The sequence below is a fragment of the Nicotiana sylvestris genome, chromosome 5, assembly GCF_000393655.2.
Source record: "Nicotiana sylvestris chromosome 5, ASM39365v2, whole genome shotgun sequence".
NCBI classification, from domain to species: domain Eukaryota; kingdom Viridiplantae; phylum Streptophyta; class Magnoliopsida; order Solanales; family Solanaceae; genus Nicotiana; species Nicotiana sylvestris.
In genome coordinates, this window is record NC_091061.1 from 118,248,393 (window position 1) to 118,272,326 (window position 23,934).

At 36.2% G+C, this 23,934-nt stretch overlaps 1 protein-coding gene across 2 annotated transcripts in view; it reads left to right on the forward strand.

Annotated features, from left to right (window-relative positions):
- The first annotated feature begins 348 nt into the window (after positions 1-348).
- The window catches only part of LOC104225374 (protein ILITYHIA), a 41,792-nt gene continuing 18,206 nt past the window's right edge, over positions 349-23,934 (forward strand). The window contains exons 1-27 of one of the 2 annotated variants that reach the window (XM_009777149.2): positions 349-678; positions 3,258-3,634; positions 3,723-3,854; positions 3,984-4,365; positions 4,459-4,605; positions 4,725-5,036; positions 5,208-5,281; positions 5,779-5,855; positions 5,985-6,021; positions 6,111-6,277; positions 12,677-12,905; positions 14,020-14,097; positions 14,641-14,760; positions 14,846-14,905; positions 16,170-16,295; positions 16,384-16,483; positions 16,581-16,759; positions 18,732-19,028; positions 19,160-19,276; positions 19,364-19,465; positions 19,544-19,693; positions 20,780-20,944; positions 21,030-21,206; positions 21,708-21,830; positions 22,045-22,125; positions 22,220-22,336; positions 23,448-23,620. In XM_009777149.2, coding sequence (XP_009775451.1) covers positions 564-678; positions 3,258-3,634; positions 3,723-3,854; positions 3,984-4,365; positions 4,459-4,605; positions 4,725-5,036; positions 5,208-5,281; positions 5,779-5,855; positions 5,985-6,021; positions 6,111-6,277; positions 12,677-12,905; positions 14,020-14,097; positions 14,641-14,760; positions 14,846-14,905; positions 16,170-16,295; positions 16,384-16,483; positions 16,581-16,759; positions 18,732-19,028; positions 19,160-19,276; positions 19,364-19,465; positions 19,544-19,693; positions 20,780-20,944; positions 21,030-21,206; positions 21,708-21,830; positions 22,045-22,125; positions 22,220-22,336; positions 23,448-23,620 — 4,214 coding nt within the window. In that variant the 5' untranslated portion in view covers positions 349-563. The remainder of the gene's footprint in view (positions 679-3,257; positions 3,635-3,722; positions 3,855-3,983; positions 4,366-4,458; positions 4,606-4,724; positions 5,037-5,207; positions 5,282-5,778; positions 5,856-5,984; positions 6,022-6,110; positions 6,278-12,676; positions 12,906-14,019; positions 14,098-14,640; positions 14,761-14,845; positions 14,906-16,169; positions 16,296-16,383; positions 16,484-16,580; positions 16,760-18,731; positions 19,029-19,159; positions 19,277-19,363; positions 19,466-19,543; positions 19,694-20,779; positions 20,945-21,029; positions 21,207-21,707; positions 21,831-22,044; positions 22,126-22,219; positions 22,337-23,447; positions 23,621-23,934) is intronic. The other variant, XM_009777151.2, reaches the window with a different exon arrangement.

Consider the following 23,934-nt stretch of genomic DNA (forward strand, 5'->3'; position numbering starts at 1 on the left):
TTAAATGATCTCGCACAATAATTATACATTACTATTCAAGGTATAACAGTCTCTATATTATTATTTCTATATATTAATACCTAATTCACAGTATGTTATTACTTTTGGATAATAACCAGTACTATAATAACTGCATAGCTAATATGTGAAACAAATGACCCTAATTGTTTTTTTTTGTTGCTAATTCCATTTTGAAAAAGAATTTTAAAAACACTATTATGCAAACTACTACTGAGTTTCAGATTTTCATTATCCAATCAAATAATTTCCAATCAAATCAAATTAATAGGGAGAAAGAAAAGGACAAGGACGACACAGGAAATACCCCCCTACCTGCTGGACACTTTTCAACGAAACTACTAGCAGCCATCTTTGTTGACACTTGACAGCCATTTGAAACCCTAAAATCTTATTCCAAAAATTTCATCGTTAACAGTTTCTCTCTCTATTTTCCGTCATATTGAGCTCGCCACTACGTCCAACTCCGCCGTTCTCGGGGATCGCCGGAGCGAGAGACTACTGCGTCACGTACGATTCAATCTGAAATCAGCCTCAGCTCCAAAATGGCGAGTCCAGTCGAATCATTAAATTCCATTGCTTCGTCAATCTCAACATCATCCACCAAACGCCGAATTCAGATTTTCCGAAATGAGATTCCTAATATTCTCAGTAATTCTGGTCAGCATTTTCTCTCTTATGTTTTATAATAAGTAAGACAGTATTTTCAATCTGAAAGTATCATCAAAACATTGCCCGTACGCTCTAAATTTCACCATTGCTTTGTACATAATCAAACACTGGAAAATTAATCCGGAAAATGTTCTCTCAAGGTATAATATTTTCCATGGGGAACATTTCTCCATAGAGGTGTACTCCATAGAGGAGAAAGATATGGTTCTTTCACAAATTTTTCAAAGTAGTTTGATAGTTATTTTTTTGATAACCGTGGTATCTGGGCGTGCTTGCGTGCACCTCGACTAAATCCATGTGATACCTGTTAGCTCTGTCCACCAAGTCTTGAATAGACGGAAAGAAATCACCCAGTATTTTTGCCTCGGCTCGAATTTAAACCCGAGACTCCATGGTTCTCAATCCACTTCATTGATCACTAGGCCACACCCCGGAGTGCTTTTATAGTTTATGAAAGCTAATATTTCTTCTTTTTGTTGAGTAAAAGTTCTATTGTTCAACAATTGAATGGGAATATTGGAACAAGAGGCATCTAACTCTGATAATCCTTAGACTGAAATATGCATCCCTACAAAGAACAACCAATCATCTATAAGAATATATTAAGGGAAAAGGTTTCAACAATCTGTTAGAAAGTGTTCTCAGTTAACTGAATGCTCTGCCGTTTCTTTTGTCCCTCATGGTCACAATTGAAAAGTTATATGCATGTGAAGTAAATGAATCACCAGTTTCTAGCGGCCCTAAGGATTCAAATGGTGTGTGATGGAAGCACCTGTTTTCTATATTTGGGAAAGTTGCTTTATGTTAGGCACATTTAGTGGGCGTTTGGAAATAAGAATTGTAAAATTCCAAAAAGAAGTGAATTTTTTTTTTCGAGTGAAAATGGTATTTGAAAATTAGAGTTGTGTTTTGACATGAATAAAATTTTGGGTTGTTTTTTTAATTTTGTGAGTGATCTGAGTGAAAATTTTGAAAAACAACTTTTTGGAATTTTTTAAATTTTCGAAAAATTCCCAAATTCATCTTCAAGTGAAAATTGAAAATTTTATGGCCAAACGCTAAAATTGGGAAATATTCTTATGTCCAAACGGGCTCTTAATTAAAATTGAGATTATTGATGAAAAAAAGGGACACCAATGCCAGCTTGGTGCGTACATTTGATGGTTTGATTGGTTATTTGCTCACCCTGGTTAATTATTTGCTCATATTATTTAGATGGAAGGGTCATAGCATTCTCTTTTACGTTAGATTTGGGTTGAGACATTTGGAAAATAGACCATGGTTTAAGAAGCTTAATGCAGTAAGTAGTATGGGATATGGTTATGTTACCATTGTATTGCAGATTTTAAGTATATATATGTGTTCCCTTTAGCCTTCAATGTGACATTTGAAGCATCTTTAACTTACAGGTGTTATAGAAGAGGGGAATGCTTGAGAAACTAGCATTTCTGTTTTCACATCTGTTCCATGTTATGCATTGTTAAGATCTCTACATAGAATTGAATTGTAACTGAATCATTATTTGAACAAGTTCTGCCGGGGCTTTTGTCGGATGATATTGCATTCCTCAATCAAGTCTTTAAACTTCCGACATCTAGATGACTCACTGCAGCACCCACACTGTAATTCAGCATAATCTAAACAATGATCAAATAGAGATACAACAACAACAACAACAACAAACCAGTGATTTTTCACAAGTGGGGTTTGGGAAGGGTAAGATGTATGCAGCCTTACCCCTACCCTGAAAGGGTAGAGAGGTTGTTTCCGATATACCCTCAGCTGTAGAAAGAATGGAATGATCAAATAAAAATGATTTTGGAATTTGATTCTATCGACATTCAAGTTTCATTTTTGAATGAAGTTAGACGATACAACTCTTATTAGATTAACAAAGAGTTACTGAACGAATCAGAAAAAAAGAGTCACTCAATGAATCAGGGGATGGTTATGCCAATGTTTGTTATGATAGCATGATAAACTAGCAACCATTATAGGATAGGAAACGAGAGACTCTACAATGGAAAATCAGACAATTTGCTGTAGGATAGAATTGTTTACTTTACCTCGTTTAACATCATCTTTGTAGCCTTCTTTTGGTTGGGTGGTGGGGGTTGGAGGTTGGGCTGATAGAGTAATCTGTCTTGTTGTTTTATTCATTATGTATGCATTTTCAATTCCCTCTCATACATGTTCAAATTAGTGAATAAAATCACACGAGTGCTGGTAATATATGTCTTTCCTCTACCATAAGGTGAAATGGGTATAAAGGTTGTTAGGCCACTCCTCTAAAAGCAAATTGTTGGTAATAACTATTGATTGCACAGGGTTGACATATGGACATGGTAGAGTTAGTGCAATGTTGCTTATGTGACATATCCGACTCTTGATAGAAGTTGTAAACATTTTTGTTTTTGAATGGGTAGCGGGTAAACACTCTTTTGTGGTGCATTTCTATAAGTTCTTTTGGTGAAGTATTCCTATTATAAATTGAATAAATATTTACTCTTTCTAATTTCAGGATGTAATTTTTATGTTAAGCTCACTGTTGGCTTTGAATTCTACAGAGATGACAACTGAAATTGCTTCCCTGTTGGTAGAAGTAGTTTTCAAAACAGTATTTATTTATGATGATCGAGGATCAAGGGCCGCAGTGGATGATGTGATTATCAAAGCATTGGGTGAAATTGCTTTTATGAAAGCTTTTGCTGGAACCCTTGTACAATTCATGGAAAAACAGTTCAACTTCCAATCCTATATAGGGTGCCACAGACTCTTAAGTTGGTCTTGTCTTCTCCTAACTAATAGCCAGTTTTCCTCTGTATCAAAGAACGCAGTTTGTCGACTAGCGCAAGCACAAGCATCAGTCTTGCATATTGGCATGCAAGGATCGCCCCATGTCAGAAAGACCTGCAAAAAAAGCTTATTCTTTTTGTTTTCAAAGGTTTCATCTCTTTTGATTAATCTGCAGGTCTTGATTGAAGCATGGTTTTAGAGGTCCTAAGTTTCATTATAACGTGTTTCTTTTTCAGGCACCAGATATTTACAAAACTTTCATGGAGGAACTAAGGGATTCAAGGATCACTTACAAGGATTGTCCTGAGCTTATACTCTTGATGCTAGAATTTTCAAGTGCAAATCCACCTTCATTTGATCAATGGAAGGTATGAACTGGTTTTCAAGCAGCTATGATGCCTCTTGTGATGTAAACGTTATGGCACGGCCAAAGATGTTAGGATCCTCCTAGGCCTCTATGCTTTATCTTTACATATTGTGTTGTTTTTGTCTTGCAGCAAAATTTTCTTGAGATGTATGTTAAAGCTGTTCTAAATGCAAGAGAAAAACCACCAAAGGGCCTCAGTGATGCTTTCATTCCATTATTTTCTCGTTTGACACATGATGATTTTAAGAACACTGTCATTCCCTCATCTGTCAAGATGTTGAAACGAAATCCGGAGCTTGTCTTGGAATCAGTTGGAATCCTTTTGCAATCTTCCAAACTCGACTTGAGTAAATATGCCGTAGAGATTCTTTCAGTTTTATTGACACAGGCGAGACATGCAGATGAAGCTAGAAGGATTGCTGCGTTATCCATCGTAAGGTGTTTAAGCATAAAATCTAGCAGTCCAGATGCTATAGAAGCGATGTTTAATGCAGTCAGATTGGTTATTGGAGGTTTGTGCTTCTGACTTTATATGTTTTCTTTGACTTATTAATATGGCGTTTTACTAATTAGCTAGCAATTTACTGGATCTGGAATATTGACAGGTTCGGAAGGAAGGCTTACATTTCCCTATCAGAGAGTTGGCATGATAAATGCACTGCAAGAATTATCAAATGCCCCAGAAGGAAAACGCCTTAACAGCTTGTCAAAGACTATTTGTAATTTCCTTCTGTCCTGTTACAAGGATGATGGTACGTTTTGGAATCTTTATCTCGTTGATGTGTGTGCCTAGCTTCTCTTACACACTTCCTTTTTCCGCAATGTCTTCTTTAGCTTACAGATCTGTGTTATATTCTTTATGCTTATCCAGGTAATGAAGAGGCCAAGCTTGCATGTTTATCTTGTTTGGCTGCTTGGACCACACGATGTGCTGATGCTATTCAGCCGGATGTCATATCTCTCATTGCATCAGGGCTCAAAGAGAAGGAAGCACTTAGAAGAGGTCATCTTCGCTGCCTGCGAGCAATGTGCCAAAATGCTGATGCTCTTCCACAGATGTCCTCTCTGCTGGCAGCTCTTATACAACTTGTTAAATCTGGTTACACAAAAGCAGCACAACGGTTGGATGGAATTTATGCATTGCTCTGTGTGGCTAAACTTGCTGCAGTGGATGTTAAAGCAGGTGTATTAGGACTTCACTTTTGTGGTGCATGAATAATGGTTAATGACCTATTGATAAGAAAAAAATGGTTACTGACCTAGATTTTGGGTTCTGTGATACAATTCAGTAATTTCTTTTCATATGAATATTTGTTTATTACACATTCTAATTTGCCTTTGCTGCTGTTGTTAGATGAGACTATAATAAAGGAGAAAATTTGGTCATTGGTATCACAGAATGAGCCGTCAGTTGTGCCAATTCCTCTGGTGAATATTCTGAACTATTTTTGGTCATCTTGATTGATTATTATCTCTGTTGCCCACTTAATAAGCGGTTGTCTGCATTGTTAGTGAATATGCAATTTCTCATGGCATTCTTTTAGTCCAAACAACTAATGAAGTAAAACTCTCGGCTTTGAAGTTGATGCTCTTTTCCTAGGCTTCATCTCTTCAAATTTCAACGGCCTTCTTTCTTACTTCTGCTCTTCTTGGGAGGTCTTAAATTTTGTGTTTTTTTCCCCACCATTTATCGCCTGGCAGTCCAGGGATGTTTATTCCCCCCCCCCCTGACATTTTAAAGTTGTTTAAGCTCGTAAACATCTTAAGAAGTTTGCAACAGTGTATGAGGTGTAATATTGTATACAGAGATACTTCTATGCCTTCTTAGGAGGACCTATATATTGATACCAGATGCATGTGAAATCCTTAAGTGTGTGTTCTGATTTCATTAAGATTCTCTTAACTTGCTTCTACACTCTTTCCAGGCCTCAAAATTATCAACCGAGGACTGTTTGGCTTGTCATGACCTTTTTGAGGTGATGCTGGTAGATCATTCACGAAGGTTAGTTTTACGGTGCACATAGGAATCCTACTTTTGAGAAGGTTCCTACTCTCAGTTTGCTATCTGTGTATATTTTTTTAGTGTTGCCAGGAAGTATCATGATCAAAGTTGAATGTCCGTTTTCTGCAGGGTATTGGAGACTTTTGAAGTTAAGACATTAATGCAGGTTAATTGGCGAGGCAGTTTATCTAATTGGGTGTCATTATGCTTTTATGAATTTGTTTTTATTTCTAACTGGTACTTAATTTTTCACAGTTTATACTCTTTTTACAATGCCATCCAAGTTGGGATATCCGGAGAGTAGCTTATAAATCTACGAGGAGGATACTTTCTGCTACCCCGCAGTTATCTGAAACTTTAATGGTTGAATTTTCATGTTACCTCTCTGTTGTTGGTGAAAAGGTTCTTCAAATGAAGATGAGGTGAACTTTCTACACATACTTACACCTTGCACATTCTCCACCTTGAACCTAAAGATGAAGGGATTTAAAAGAAAATTGATGTTAAAAGAACCCACTTTGCCTACTATTTCCAAAAAAAAAAAAGAAAAAAGAAAAAAGAAAAAGGAACCCGCAACGTCTTAGAATGGACCTTGTTTGCATTGTAGCCATGAAAAAATAGAGGTTATCGAGGTTAGATGTTCTATAGGAAATGTGGATCATATGACCCGATTTGGTCCAGGATGCCTAGATCTTAGCTACAAAACATGATTGAAAATTATAGGTAACATATCTAAGTCACGCTTCAGTATTCAATTGTGCTCGATCAACTTCACATGCACATGACCATATTATGTGTGTACTTTTGACTTCCTTGAGTTTGGTGGTTGAGTAAATGCTAATTGGCTTCAAAATCTTCCACTAGGTTAAAGGGTTCAATACTAGTATGAAGAACCCATCAAATTTATCCTCATACTTGTCTTTTACTATTTCATATCTTCGTTTCAGATTGATATTGCATTGCTATTATTAAGGATTTACTTGACTAATTTTTGGAATGAGATTATTAGTTAGATTAATTAACTTCCTTAAAAATAATACTTATATGTTTGAACACGTCATTTAAATTAGAACAAACTATGTTTTCACATTTTAAAAATAATCAAGCAATAATATCTGTGATAACTGAGAAATCCTCGATGATTAGTGGCGGATAGTTTGAAACTCAGTGGGTAATGGGCTTGCTCCTCTACCCTTCTCCACTTCAAAAAAATACTTAAACAAATAATTAGAACATTAGTTGAAGATAATCAAATTTTTATTCTCTAAAATATAAGGACAGCTGAAACCAAGGAAGCGCAAAGTGAGAAAATACTGGCTAGGTTCATGGGCTTGAATTGAAAAGTGAGAAGTGAAGCACACAATTTATCAAATTAAAAAAATACTGTACATATAGTTTTTGGTGTAGGTTCTCTGCTATTTGGTTATGACTTATATATGTGGTTTTTCCTTCCATTAATAAAATTACTTACCTTGTCAAAAAATTAACAAAATAGTACTATAATAATCAACATGCAACTAGAAGAATTAATTTCAGCATCCAATATACAATAATGCCGATACTTTATAAAAAACAATACAATAATGCCAATATTAACCCTGTTCCTCAAAGTTGAAATTGAACGAATGAACTGCTTTTCGTTGGGTTTAATTGCGCATTATCATTTGAAGCACATATTTCTTTATGGCGTGTGGTTTCTCCTTCAGTGAGAACCTCTTGGTTCACATGGCTTTTAATAATATTCTTACAAAACTTATGAGGGACTTATTATTGGATGGATTGAATGGTTACAAACGATCTGCTTAGTGAGCCGGGAATTGGTTATGACACTATTCTGGACTCTGGAATAGAGTACTGGCATCCAAAGATGAACCACATTTAATTGAGCACTTGTAGGATTAGTTATGGTGACTTCTATAGGAGGAAAAAGTCTCACAGAAGGAAAAAGTCTCACAGAAGGAAAAAGTCTCATGGAGGAAAGCAATTAAGCTGAAGTATGTTGTAAAATGTAAACAATATAGGGGGTTCTTAGACAAGAGATGTCACCGTATGATGCAACTCCATGAAAAGGGATTATGTAATAGAATATATTCTTTAAGAATTATAGTATTCTTGGTGGGGAATGGGAAACAAGTTTGGTTTTGGCTCGATTTTGGTGTGGCGATATGCTCTAAAGATGAGATTTCCCACCTTTCTCCCATAACATTTGCAAAACAGTTCACAGTTGCAAAAATTCTTAAAAGGGATGAAGGATACTATGCATGGAGCATGCATTAGAAGAAGCATAGTGGTTTGGGAGATTGAAGAAGCGAAGTGAATTCTAGCGGAAGTATATACTTGTAAAATATTTGGGAAAGTTGGTAAAATGACATGGAGGGTTCATCATCAAAATATCATACTGTGAAGTCATGATTTTAGGTGATCTGAGACTAATGTCGATGTCGACATGGAGACGGAAGGCACCCAAGAAAATCCTTACGTGGTGCAACGTGGGCATCGACTTTGTTGTTAGTTGTTATTTCTTGTGCAAAATTTGGGAGAGGATGTAAAAGTTAGAAGACCTACAAATTGGATAGGCAAAATACATAAGTTACCACCTTACCTATGGACCAAATCCCCGTTACACACTTTTTTGTGGACGAAAATAATTTTACACACAACCTTTTCAGAGTGTGTCTAATATACACTACTCTTGCTATGTGGCAACGCACGTGTTTAACAAAAATTATAAGCGTGTTAAACAGAAGAATTTTGTCCCAGTTCTTACTTAAAGGACACGTGTCAAAATTTTAATTTTTGCTTTTTTTTTAAAAATATTTTGTTTCCCTTCACTTTTTACCCACCCCCTCCCTGTTCTTCTTCCCCAGAACCCCTCCCCTATGTGTTCGTTGCTGACCTTTCCCCCTTTCCCCATTTTCGTTTTCTTCCCTACTCCTTTTCCCCATCTTTTCTGTCCACAGTTTTAAGAATAACAATAATATATAAAGGCTTTGGAAGAAATTGATTAAGAAAGTTAAAAGGAATCTATGTAAGAGAATTTTATAGATTTGGGTTTGAATCTTAATTTAGTAGTAACAACTTAGGAACACAGATTTAATGTGGTAGTATATTAATTTGGTGGTTGAGGGATATCAGATGAGCCAAAAGAAGCCGAGATTTGAATGAATTTATCAGAGTGAATCGAGCAGCCATGGATTTCGCCATAACCAATTTTAATGGAGTTTTGAGTTTTGCATCCTATTTCTTGTGTTCGATTTGAATGTGGACTCACAAAGTCGTGTAATGTACTTGCGTTCCTGATTTTGCTTTGTAATCGGAAGGTGATAATTGTGGATGTTTTTATGGTGGTCGGCGTCAATGGAAATTTGGTGGAGAAGAGAAAGAGATGGAAGGAGAATAGTTGAGGGGTATCTATGTAATTTTACATTAATTTAATTTATTTTATTTTAAAATTAATGACACGTGGCACTATATTATTGGTGTGTGACATGCCTCACTTTTTCTGAGATGCTTAAATATAAAAGTAGTGTGTATTAGACATACTCTGAAAAGGCCGAGTGTGTAAAGTTATTTTGTCCGCAAAAAGTGTGTAACAGGAATTTGGTCCATAGGTAAGGTGGTAACTTATGTATTTTGCCAATTGGATACTACATAAAAAACCCTACAAATTGGATACTAGAAGAAAAAGGTTATGGAAGATTGCTCTTTTATGCATTCTTGTGCTAGTATGGAGAGAGACGAGATCATAAGAATTAAGAACTCAAGTATTAAATGTCAAGACTCTTCTTTTCCTGTTAACTTTTGGTGTAGATGAATTTCCTTGTACGCTCGGTATGTTGTTGGATGTTTTTAGCTGAAATAAGTGATATATCATTAGGCATCAAGAAGATGCAAAGATTACAAAAGAGAGAAATTCTCAGCTAAAAAAAAGACAAAAAATACTATCACAAAACTAGTGAGCTGATGAATTCCACTAAAGCATCAATACTAAATACAAGAGTGGTTAAACCAAAACCAAACGTCTAGCCTTGAGAGTACGGGTGGGAGTTGAGATGCCGTCAAAACATCTTTGGTTCCTTTCTGTCCATATGCACCATAAAATGCAAGCAGGAACCAATGCCCAGTTCCTTTTGATGGACTTCCTAACTTTTCATGAGCTCCAGCTCACAAAGGCCTCTCGGATATTGCCTGGTATAAGCCATTACAGCCATAAGAGTGACACAAACATATTCCAAATATTAGCTGCAGCTAGGCACTGAAGAAATAAGTGGTTGATAGATTCTGAATTGCTAAGGCACATGTTACATCTGTTGGCTAGCTGAAAGCTCCCCCTGATAAGGTTATCCTGTGTTAAACATGCACCATTTAGGGTGATCCAACTAAAACACCATTTAGGTTTTCCTGTGTTAAACATTTTGGAGGTTTTACACATACTTGTTGTCATTTGTCTTGTATTTTCAACACAAAAGCATATTTGAAATTGAAGAAAAAGCTTACCTATCAAATTAAATATCCAAATTCCTTTAGGGCTGTCCAAATATGTGTCCGCTTAGTTCATCTTGAAGGGAAGGAGACTACGTGTGGAGTGCATGCTATAAAGAATGGGAAGGTTGAGGAGAATACAAAGTTTTATGAAGATGCTTCCCGAAAAATGGAGAGCTTGAGTAGTTTTGGATGGTAATGTGAAAGTATGGCTGAATGAAGTTTAAATTTGGAGATGTAAAGTATGATGATCCGTTGGTTTTAGTTTTCTAGTCTTTTATGACACTTTCATTTGGGGGTGGAGTTTGGAGGAATATTATGAAAGGATGGGAAGACTTCATCCGCAATATAACTTTCAGAGTGGGAGATGGAAGTAGATAAGCTTTTGGAGTCACATGTGGTGTGGAGAAGAGACCTTAAGAGACATTCCTGACATTATCTCCAGCTTGAAGGAGTCAACAATATGACACATTTGGATTTTGGAGGGGGGCGGGTGGGATGAGTTCATTGGGATATAAGTATTTGGAGGAATCTTCAAGATTGAGAAGTAGTTGAATTCTTAGGCTTGGTTGAATTGCTTTACAAGTATATCAAATATATATTAGTCAGAACTTTATGGAGATGGGGAATGGGAAGCGATGAATTTTTTTCATTTAAGTCATACTATCATAAGCTTTGGTGAGAAAAGAATCGATTTTTTTGGACTTATCGGTTTATTCCTAGAGCAAGAAAGAAGGTGTATTTGTTTACTTGATTAGCTGTGAGGGGGACTAACCTGACAGTTGAGAATTTGTGAAAAAAGAGGATTAAATATGTTATTTGGTGCTTTATGTGCAAATGTTGAGATGAAGGTGTGAAACACTTCTCCTACATTACAGGTGGTAACTCGTGTGTCTGAGATGCTGAGATGGTTCCAGCCGCAGTGACAATGCTGGGCACATTAAAGGAAGCATTCATCTAGTTGGACTTTCAGAAGGAGGTGAAGTCAGAGAGCATCAGATGCTGCACCATTAGCACCCATGTGGGTCTTGTGGAAGGAGAGAAATATCAATCGTATGTTAATAAGAGAGTTCAAATGTGTTGCAATAAGGAATAAAAAATCTTTATACACAAAAGAGAATGATTTAGACCTATTGCGGGTAGTGTCAAATGCGGCTTGAAGCAAAGTACAGGTGCAATGTGTCACTTTTAATGTGCTTCAGTGAAGATGCCAAAGCGCTAAGCTGTGCACATCCGCAAAACTACCCAACCAATAACTTCTTTGCAAAATTTTAGGTTACTTTATGATGCTCACAGCCTCTGACTTGAAAAAAGGCAGCAGTAACCAATACATATAGCCAACAAAATAAAATATTAGTGTAAATAAAACACTATGGATGGATTAAAATATCTAGCGTAGGGATAATAAATTATTTCCTCTATTTCAAAAAGATTGACATTATTTCCTTATTAATCTGTTTCAAAAAGATTGACACCTTTCAATATTTCCTTAATAAGAATCATTTATAGCCACACAAATGCTATGGCAGGTTTCAGACCACAAGTTTCAAAAGTTTTACAGCCACACAAATGCTATGGCTTATTTAAGATCACATATCTCAAAAGTCTTCCCTTCTTATTAAAGTTTGTGCCAAGTCAAACTAAAACAATCTTTAGGGAGTATGAAAATTTTAATTTATAAGAAGGCTAGCTTCTAAATCTTCTATCAAGGAAAAAAGAGCTAGTCACTGAATCTGAATTTGTAGAAAATAATAACTGCAATAAAATTTAAGATAGTCTATGCAGTTGGTAATTTTTTATAACCGAGAAATCTCCGAGAGCTAGTTGCACACAGTTCTAGACTAGGTGTATGATGGGCCCTCCTCTCTAACCTTTTTCACTTTAATACCAAGCTTTTGTCAACGGCAAGGTTTGAATGTGATGTGCCCTAACCCACACATCATGAGCTGAATTCTTACCGTTCGGCCAATGCCTTGGGGAAAAATAGCGTTCTCTTAACTAGTACACCGGCACCTCCTATTAGTCTCTGCTCTTTTTTTAATGGTTTTACAATATATATTTCATTTGATTTCTTACCTGTCTTTTGTGGTTTATGAGTAATCTTTTCTTGTTTTTTTTTTCAATGCATATATTTTTTCCCTTTATTCTGCATACAAGTGCGCTTTAATTAAGCTTTGCACTTAAAGTCCAAATACCTTTTGTGCTCTACTCAGTATGCTTGTTGTAATATTGATCGTGAATTATCCTTTGGGTCTTTAATATGTGATTATTAGCATAAACTGAAGCATACTTTAATTAGCAATGATATATCTAACTTTTTCGTGTTCATGTACTTAAAGATCTCTTCTGTTTCAAAAAACATCGGACCAATGGTTTGCTTGCAGCGAAAATGAAAATTTATTGGATGCTCAAGTTCCATTTGTTCCATCTGTTGAGGTTATGATCAAGGCTTTGATTGTAATGTCGTCTGCTACTTTGGCTGCTGCACCAAGTGCGTGTTTGCAAGTTGTTTTTTGCTCGCATCATCCATGCCTAATTGGCACAGCTAAAAGAAATTCTGTGTGGAGGGTAATGTACTACTCTTGCTCGATCCTTCTCAATATCTGTTGATTAGATTAGATTTCTCTTTGACACCTCCAAAGAAGAAAAAGAAAAAAAAAAGAAATATTAAGCTGCTCTTTACCTGATGCATCCTAAAATGAGTTAATATTTCCTTTTAATTCTTCCTTTTTTTTTCTGTAATTTTTTTCTGGTTTGGGAAGCAAGGAGGAAGAGTAGCTGTGGGAAAAGAAGCAATGTCATAAAAGTACTCACTGTAACATTAATCTACAAAATACTAAACAATATCTAAAACCTGGTCATATCCCTGTTTCTATGAACTTATATGATCTAACTTTCTCTCATCCTCAATCACTACAAACATTTCCTCACCCTGGCTGGATGAGCCCAAAGGATAAAATATTAATATATAGATAGGATTTAATTCATTTACCAACGATGACACAACTTTCTTAACAATTGCACAAATTCGAGAGCACATACTTTGGTGTGTACCGTTTAGAAATTTAGCACTTTGCTCTTAACAGTGATAACAAGTAGGGCGATTAAATCCACTAGAATCTCTGATAATCAATTAGTTAATAGTTGTAATGTCAACAGACAACACTCTTGACTCTATGTTTCTGTAATACTTTTGATAATCATACTTTAGGAGGTTTTAATGCTTTTAGCTAAATATTGCTGAAAAGTATATAAGGTTTGCCATATGTACCACTACAGTTGTATCTTTTCGAAGTTTATGAAGATTATCCTAATCATCTAAACTGTTTAAAATACAGCTTATCAGGAAAGTTGACGAGAATGGTAACGTGAAAGTGTCTTGTCCTTTGAAACATATAGTTAAAAGTTTACTTTTAGCTTTTCTCGTTGCCACACATGTTTGTTTGCCACACATAGTTGGAACTTCTTATGAATATAATAAGTGAGGTATTTTACCAGACAATTGTATGAGGGGTTTTTCTTGCATAGTGTTTGGCCTTACCAGGTTTTGTTTAGATGAACTTATTCTTTTTCCGCCTCTTTTGTATCCTTTAATTTCTAACTTTCCTTCTAGTTGAGCAATTATCTTAGGCATATTTCACTTAATCACTTGTCTAAACCTCTTTTGTTTTTGTTTTGTCAGAGGGTGCAAAAATGTTTGCTAAAACATGGTATTGATGTCATTGGTCTTGTCACAACTAATGTGGTTGGCTTGTGCAAGGTGAACTGCAACTTCTTTGCTGTTATTTTCCTTATTTTTGTGGAAGAACATTGCTGTCTTTAGAAAGATCTACATATCATTGAGGAATGCTGAGATGGAAAGTTTTGGAAAATAATATTGTTTATACACATTGTCCTGCATCATGTCAAAATCATGCTTACCTCTTTCTCTCCCCTCTTTTATTGCCTAATAACTTCAAATGGAATTGGACGAGGGGAAGTAAAAGTAGAGGCTATGGGCTGCTTCTCTTGCTTGGTAAGGAAGTGAGAGCGAGAGGACGTTAAAGTGTAGGAATATCCAAGCCCTCCATGCCAGCTTTTTAATCCTTCCATAACTGGGTGGGAAGGTTGAAGCACTTTTACTTCCTATCAAATGCATCAAACAACTAAAAATAAATCATCAATAGTCGCGTAAATGAAGTAAATGAGTACTCCCTTTCACATTTCTCTCTCCTTCCTGGAGCCAAACAGAATGTTATTTCAACTGGGAATCATCCCTCATTGACATACGGTCAGTAACTTATCCCATAATTTTAACTTTCAGGGTTTGTTGGGATCGACGGGTCTGCTGAGTGGTAATCATTTTGAGCAAGAGGCAGCAATAAACTCCTTATCAACTTTGATGTCCATGTTACCTAAAGAAACCTACACGGAGTTTGAGAAGGTTATTTGCATGGTTTTGTTGAAGTTATTGTTTGTCACTTGTTATTGCTTAATCTGGTTATAAATTCTTTAATTCTCCTTGCCAGCACTTCAACAATCTTCCAGACCGTAGCACACATGATATGTTATCTGAAAATGACATTCAGGTAATATCATTACTTTTCCTGTTGCTAGATTCGATGATGATTGCAACTCATGATCTTTAGAATTTTATGGATCATATCATGGTGATGTATCTGATAGTTAACACTCTTATGCTTGTATACACCGTATAATGAGTATGTGTGCAATTTAGTGCAAGTTACTTGATCTGTATTTAGGTATGTTATCTTTGTATCTTATGTCTGGCATTTAAGCATGTTCAAGTTTTAGTACATGTCAATTGTATGAGAACTTTGGCGAGAGAGAGAGAGGTAGAGACATTATATGGGTCCTCTGAACTTGTGATCTTGTAAATATCCCCCCCCCCCCCCAAATTAATGCTGATACTTTTCCACAGCCTGGATTGACAAGCTCTTTTAGTCCGCTCAAGGGGTTTGCTTGTAGCTTATTTGCTATATTTTAGTTAATTTTGTGTTTCAGGTTGTAACTTTTTTTCTTTGATTATACTTTGTTACATGCCTAATCTTCTTATCCTGCCCAACCAGCTCAATTAGCTGCAAAGAAACATCTTGTCATTAATCAGATATTGTAGGACTAATAAGCCTGTTGATGCTCTTTTATCTGCAAGTCACAGACTTTTATATAGATACTAATGAAAACAAATTTGCTAATTATTTATCATAAACGGCTCAGGATATTTCTTTTGGAAACAGTAAAGTCCGATTGTTAAACCATGTTCCTAATCATTTGAATCAGGCCTGTGCAAGAGACATTAAAATTTCTTTTACCCTATAGATTAAAGCCTGAGGAATTACTGCCCATGAAAATATGCTGGTGAAGCAATGACCTCTAACTGACCTGAACTCTTGGCCTTTGGAAAACTTACCTCTGAGATCCTATCAAAGAAGCTTATGTTTTGCCTGCTAGATTTTCTAGCAGAGGTTTTAATGCTAACTATTATTATTATAGTGCTGACAGCCGAATGTCAGTGGTCATATCTCAGATTCAAATCACCCAACTCTATGGCTCCTCTTTTCTATCTTTTTTCTTTTTCATTTATCTTGAGTATTTCGGTGGAGCAGGAGGGGAAGGGGTTGTAAGTTACCGAATTTTCAAATATTTTTTGAAACACATTATTCTCTCCGATATCGTATAGAGCTATTGTTTTCTTGCTTCCTAATAAGTGTGCTTAAAGTCATTAGCCGTTTATTTGATTTATATCCTATTTTGGCTTTGTTTCACCGGTTGTTTTTATTTTCTTAATAGCTATTTACTGACTAATCTTCTGATTTTGCTTCTTGCATTTAGATTTTTCAAACTCCTGAAGGGTTGCTTTCTACTGAACAAGGTGTTTACATTGCTGAATCTGTTGCAACTAAGAACACAAAACAACCAAAAGGCCGTTTTAGGCTTTATGATAATAGTGATGGCCCTGTGAGCATACAATCTATCTTTCCCAAGTCCAGAATTAAATATCTTCTTTATTTACTTCTCTTAAGGAAGAGATTTCTTTTGCATACAGGACCAAATGAATTCTAATCATACTGTAAGGCGTGAGCCCTCTAGCAAAGAGGTTACTGGAGTGGCGAAAAAAGATGGTGGAAAATCATCAAAGAAAGCTGGTACCTTTTTTGATATTTTCTGTTTCTGTTGAACTTATTTTAATTGTAGATATTTTTGTTAATCATCTATTCCATTGTGATATTTTATTTCTTTTAGATAATAAAGATAAGGGAAAAAGTGCAAAGGAAGAGGCACGGGAGGTGCAGCTAAGGGAGGAAGCATGTATACGTGAAAAGGTCATGGTTGTAAAAGAGAATCTTTCTTCAATGTTGAAAGCTCTGGGAGAAATGGCCATAGCTAATCCTGTTTTCACTCACAGCCAGTTACCTTCCTTGGTTAGTGTGCTCTATGCTCTCTGCTATCCAACATAATATCGTCTGTACATTAAGAAGGTATCATCTAATATATATTCTACTCAACCAAACCCCCATCCATAAGATAAAGGCCTATGTTTCTAAGGAAGAATGTAAGAAATATCAGTGGTGTGGAAATTTCAACTATTCTCTCCAGTTCGATCACTATGAGTCTGTGACTGTCCAGAGGGGAATATTTGGATTATGATTTCTGCTGGTCTTATTATTATTATGGTAAATCATATAATGAGGAATGTGCATCTTAGAGTATCTTTTCATTGTTCCTTTTATGTCGTGCAAAAATGTTGCTACTAAATGGTAACAGTTTGATGCAACTTTCTGTCGGTTAGTTAAAGAAGAAAACGCTTGCGCTGGTCGGTCAGCAAAGAGGACCACAAGTGGGTCTTTGAGGAAATCTGTACTACAAGTGCAAGTAGAGCTAAGTTTGGTTTGTCTCTAAAGTTGAATTTTCTCAGAGCTCTAAGGAGGGTGGATTTTTCTCAGAAAAGCACCAACTCTTTCTTAACCTATTGTGGCATACTTTGAAGTTCAGACTTCAGACATGTTAGATTTTGATGGCCCTCGATAAAAACATCAATTGTCATATTTCCAGCTGGTGGTTGAACACCTACCTGATATTGCTTGATTTATTTAATATTAATGAACATATGGGCCAATTAGACAAGTGAAATATTATTCTTGCATTTAAAATATGCAAAACTGTACATAGTTAAGCTGCATAAAGCAATCATGCTTGCAAGACAACTTGCAAAAGAGAGGCTACAACCCAGTTATTTCTATCCATGCTAAAGAGAGATGGAAGTAACTGCGGCATATTCGTGCAGTGCAAGGTGAGAGCTAAACTCTGGGATATGCTTATTAATATGCTAAACTTGAAATGGGCAATGCTATAATCTCAAGAGCTACAATTTTGATGGAATACAAAAGTTACCACCAGTCCACCACGAAGAAAAGAATGATGTGGAACTAAATCCCTGCATGCATATGCTGGATAATTTGGAAGGAGAGAAACTGGAGTCAGATTTTCCGAAATAGAGCAACAGCCCATCAGTAAAATCATGATTGACTGCATAATTTTTATAAAATGGAACTAATAGAGAACAGAAAAGCTCATAGAGTTCATCTGTGTTGTATAAGACTAGGAAGTTTTTGGTGTAAACAGGAGTATTTAGAAGAATGTGAATGTATTTTTGATGTTTTAGACTTTTTATGAGATTTAACAGAGAACTAGACTAGAATAGAACAAGAATCTCTTCTGTACTCCCTCTTGTAATCATGGATGGATACACTGGTTTAGTGTAGGCCACCTTTTATATTAATACAAACATGTTACCTTTTCAAAAAAAAAAGACTAGGAAGTTTTCCTTTTGTCCTCATGTAAATATCCACACGCCCAAAACCTTGTAGACTATGTAGGTTAGTATATAAGGAAGTTCAGTGCAATCTTTTGCTGCAGAGCACTTTCTTGGTGCTGCTTATTAAGCTTTACTTTTCCTGATAAACATCTATATAGTTAAGCTGGAAAATAGATGTTGATTGTTGTACAAGGGGAAGCGAAAAAGTAGGAACACTAATTTAGCTATGGGGTGTTGAGCCGAATAGTAAACATTTCTTTCATCTTTGTTGAGTTTATCCGACTTCAACTATCGGAGCAGCTCATTTGACCCTGTTCTACCCTGATTCTCTTTTGGTAGACTGGTATCTTTGTGTTTTCGTGAACTTAAGTTAGAGACTTTACCCTAACTAATGTCTAATAGTTATCTTCTGGATTTTTCTGTCTTATCAAAATGATATAATTCCACGTGCCTATAATGCCAATAGAAAAGAAATCTGGGCCGGTCTGTAACTTTTCTTGTGTATAGGAGTTGTACTTTTGAGAGTCATACCCTTGTATGTTGCTGTCTTTAACTCTTTTGTTTGATCTGATCTTTAGGTGAAGTTTACCAATCCTCTACTACGGTCACCAATAGTTGGTGATGTGGCGTATGGAACGCTGGTGAAGCTTTCAAAGTGTACTGCTGCTCCTCTTTGTAACTGGGCTCTTGAAATTGCAACAGCATTAAGGTTAATTATGTCAGAGGATGTTAATGTCTTATGGGGTCAAATTCCTTCTGCTGGTGAGGAGGTATCAAATGAAAGGCCTGGTCTCTTTGAGCGTGTGACAAATGGCTTATCCGTCTCTTGCAAAACTGGTTCTATCCCTGTGGATTCGTTTACTTTTGTTTTCCCTGTAAGTTTGTGGTCTGATCATGTATAGCATACTCCGATAACTATACTTTTCTGGTGGTAGTTATTCTTTCCTTGACATTGACATTCTCTGATATATATATTTTTAATTTTTCCTTTTTGTTGCATGCCTAGATAATGGAGAGAATATTGTTATCTCCCAAGAAGACCAGACTTCATGATGATGTTCTCAAGATAATATTCTTGCATTTGGATCCGATTTTACCCCTACCTAGAGTTCAAATGCTCTCAGTTAAGATCATTATAGCTTCTTGTTGTTTATACCTTGATAATCATTCCTGTATCTATTTTTCACGTGTTATCTTGGTGTTTTTATAGGTTCTTTACCATGTCCTGGGTGTTGTTCCTGCTTATCAAGCATCTATTGGACCGGCACTAAATGAGTTATGCCTTGGGCTGCGATCAGCTGAAGTGGCATCTGTATGTGGTGTGGTTATGATTTCTTCTGTGAGTTTCCACATAAGACTCATGATCTCTTGTGTTTCATGCTCTTTGCAGGCTCTATCTGGTGTTTATGCTAAAGATATCCATGTAAGGATGGCTTGCTTAAATGCTGTGAAATGCATTCCTGCTGTGTCTCGTCGTTCTGTCTCTCAAAGTAGTGAAATTGCCACCCGCATCTGGCTTGCTTTACATGATCCTGAAAAGGTATTACAAATTCTTGCAAAAGTTTCTTTTCTAGTGATAATTGCTCTAACTCTAGATTTTCAGTTCCTTAAATATTAATAAGATATGTTGTTCAGATCTGCACAATGACCCGTAAAGCATTTTACTTTGGTCAAGTATAGTTCCAGCACATATATTAAATGTCTATTTTTATTATGGTTACACTAGTGTCTAATATATAGGGGAAGCAATGAACACTGCCATCAAGTACAATATGTTTTCAAATATCAGTAGTAATAAAAATTCAAGATTTCACGTTAGAAAAGAGTTTAGACTTTTAGTCTAGCTGAACATTCCACATCATTAATGAGCTCCAATATGTGCTTGCCAAGGGCAGGAGGCAACTGGATTTACTTCCTTTCTCTTCTGTTTTCCTGGAAAGCTGTTTCGGTTCTCCTTGTGAGTTTCGGATTATTAACTTTATCATTTATTCTTGTGACATAAAACATCCCTTGTCCACCTTTCAAATTGTTAAACAGCTCCCGCATCATTTAATTGGGGGAATATGTGGCAGATATGTTGTCCTTTCTAGTGTCCGATTGAAGGACTTGAAAGTCCAATTTACAAAACATAAACTAGTAAAACAAAGAAATTAGAAGAGATATGAGTACTCTACGAAACGTTCTCCAACTTGTGTTGCAGTGCAAAACCAACATGGAGCTAAATATATTGGGTTCTGTTTTTCATGGTATTGGTCCTATGGTTTGGTTCCTCCCGTTACCTGTCACTTTGAAGAAATTGAGCATTTACCTGGCTAACAATATCTTCCTGCCCACATTATACAGTCCCGCACTTCCTGTTAGTTGAAAGTGACAAAAAGCAATGATTTGAACTTAGGTAAATCTTATGACCTTATTAACTTCGTATCTGAACAGTCTGGTCTTATGATATTTGCTGAATTAGTTAATCGACTATAAGTTTGAGTATCTTAAGTTAGGTTGTCTATGTAGCAGCAATTCAGACATTCGTTTCAAAATTTTGGTACTAATTGTTGTTCTGATTCAATATTATTATTCTCTGTCCAAAATGTTATCGTGACAGTATGAACTTTATGTGTTCTCTATTCAGTGTGTTGCTGAAGCTGCTGAAGACATCTGGGATCATTACGGATATGACTTAGGGACGGATTACTCAGGCATCTTCAAAGCTCTTTCCCATGTTAATTATAATGTGCGAGTGGCTGCTGCTGAGGCCTTGGCTGCTGCTTTAGATGAAAGTCCAGATACGATACAGGTTTATTTAGCTTCTATATTCTGTTTACTGGAAATGTATTGAAAGTTCTCACTGACAATTTTGGAATGATAAACAATGCTTTCAGGAATGTCTTTCAACTTTATTTTCTTTGTACATCCGTGATGTTGGTTCTGGTGAAGACACCATCGATTTTGGCTGGATAGGCAGACAAGGAATAGCATTGGCTTTACTTTCTGTGGCAGATGTTCTTAGAGCAAAGGACCTTCCTGTTGTTATGACATTCCTAATTTCAAGGGCACTGGTAATAATTTCTTTTTTCTGACTAAAAGGTGTTGTTAGTTATGTCTAAGTTTTAATATATCATACTAGATGATAAAACCTAAGATCTGCAAATTTGCTTTTCGTTAAAACCTAAAATCTGCATTTTTTCTTTTCATTCTCTCTCTCTCAAGATTGCTAGATGATATCACTAACAGGTGCATGGAAGTTTTTATTTACTTTGGCGCATGCTGATTTTGGCAATGAAGTTCTTCACGAGTTTGTCTTGCTATCATGATACTAAACGTGGCAACTCTCTTAGAATTGAAATATCCTTGCCGAAATATTTTTTTCTTGGCTTTTAAGGAGCTCCCTCCTTTTATTGAAGGCTTTAAAGCACAGATCACTCACAATTTGCTGTTTTATGAAATTTCGTGCTTCACTTAGTTTTGTAAACCGTCGAAATAAACTTTTTGGAAAGATATGAAATTTCATAAAAAAGTTATATCATTTGGGTTTGACTAATGTGGCTTTGGAATCGCAGGCGGATCCTAATGCAGATGTTAGAGGAAGAATGATAAATGCCGGTATAGTTATTATTGACAAACATGGAAGAGATAATGTCTCACTGCTATTCCCTATTTTCGAAAACTACTTGAACAAAAAGGTATGGCATTTTATTTTCCAACATCATCTATTTGGTTTACAGTTTACTGTCTAGAGGTTTTATACCTTTGGGATGGGGATAAACTATCAGTAGTTGAGTTTTTTGTGTTGACTCCTATTGCCCGTTTGTGGATGTTAAAAGCTAGTTATAGTCTCTTAATATATATCATATGTTAAAATATCGTAAAATGACCAACTGATTGTTGATTGGGCAGGCTTCAGATGAGGAGAAATATGATCTGGTCCGTGAAGGTGTAGTAATATTTACTGGAGCTTTGGCAAAGCATTTGGCCAAGGTAACTGATCTTCCCTCTTATAAACTTGGTCCACAGTAAAGAATGGTGACGTCTTACGATTCTAGTTCCTAATACCATGTCTATTTTGGAACAGGATGACCCTAAGGTTCACGCAGTTGTGGAGAAGTTGCTGGATGTACTCAACACTCCTTCTGAAGCTGTTCAGCGAGCTGTCGCTACCTGCCTTTCTCCACTTATGCAAGCAAAGCAGGTTAGTTAAGCATCTTCTAGAAAAGCTTCTGTATACCATTTAACTGGAACGAGCTCGAATGATTGCCACATTTCAAGAATGTAATTCTTGAACAATCTGCAGTTATTAAACTCCTGTTATTGCAGTAACAGGTGTTTCTTTTGTTTGTTGCCAGGCTACATAGACTCTCTATAACATACATGTGTCAAAAGGATATGATTTGGCTTGGTTACTTTGTCTAAATCCTACATAATACACCAGCTTGCTAAAATTTAGATGTGCCCGACCAATTAAAAAAGAAGAAGACACGTGCCTGTACCCATTCCATGTCCACGTCCACGTCCACGTCCATGTCCATATTCAAGTCCACATAAAATAGGTTTACTGTATGGAATGATATATCATATATTCTTGTGAATTGTGCTAGCTTTACATCTCTCCTCTAGAAGGGTCTTACTTTTTAGCAAAGCAAGTAAAAAGAACCATCGTGACAATATTTAGAACCATCTGTTTCTTCCTACTTTGCATGAATCTTGCAGTCAAGCCTTTCAATTTTATGGCGAGTAAAATCCAATATATTAAGCTATCTTGAATTTTGGTTCCTTTTTCCTTCAGGCTATCAGTGTTCTGAGGTGGTAACTGGTGACTTATTTGGTTAACTACAGACCTATTCTCATGTATTTACCATGCCAATCCTGATAGTTCCTTGAGATTTTCTGAAGGACTTCTTGTCTCACTTATTTTAAATTTGTTTGTAATTCAAAATTTCAAATTCCTGGAAGAGATTTTGTTCTTTTCAACCTTAGCATCTATTTAAAAGGATGAAAAGTAATAGTGGGGAGGAAAGTGGTATATGATCCCCTCTTTCTCTTCCAATCTAGTTCGGGAAGCATTCTCTCTACTTCTTGTTCTGTACTGCGTAAAGTCAGGGAAATATGAATTATTAGTTTGTGCCCTAGTTTTGTTTCTATAACTTTGACCTTGTTTTTCTTCCAGATCTTTTGTTTGTGATCTTACTTCCTTAGTCGTCTCTCTTTCTTTCTGCTGTCCAAACAAAACCTTTTGATAGTTTTTACCTTATTTGCAAGCTGAAACTGGACTCTCTTTTTTCCCATCTCTTCTCTTGCACCAGGAGGATGCACCATCTCTGGTTTCTAGGCTTTTGGATCAGCTAATGAAGAGTGACAAATACGGAGAACGCCGGGGTGCAGCATTTGGACTTGCAGGGGTGGTTAAGGGATTTGGAATAGCTTGCCTGAAGAAATATGGCATTGTAAAAGCCTTACATGAAGGTCTTGCTGACAGGTTAGTCTTCTGGCATGTTTTAATCGCTCTAAAAGCTGAGGTTGAATCATGGTTTTCAACTCATGAGACTTTCTGTCCTTTTCCAAGCATGCGATGAAGTGTCATGAATGACAACTCAGATGAGACATCATATAATGGAATTAGCGAGAAGAACTAATTCTTCTAATTACTTTTATCTTTGTGTGCTAGACATTGTTGATGCGAAATCTCAAGGTTACGATCGCTTGACATATACCATTTTGTATCAACAATGATTATGTCTTTGTGGTCCAAGGATGTGTGTTAAAATAGATAAACGTCTCCTTGGCGTAATT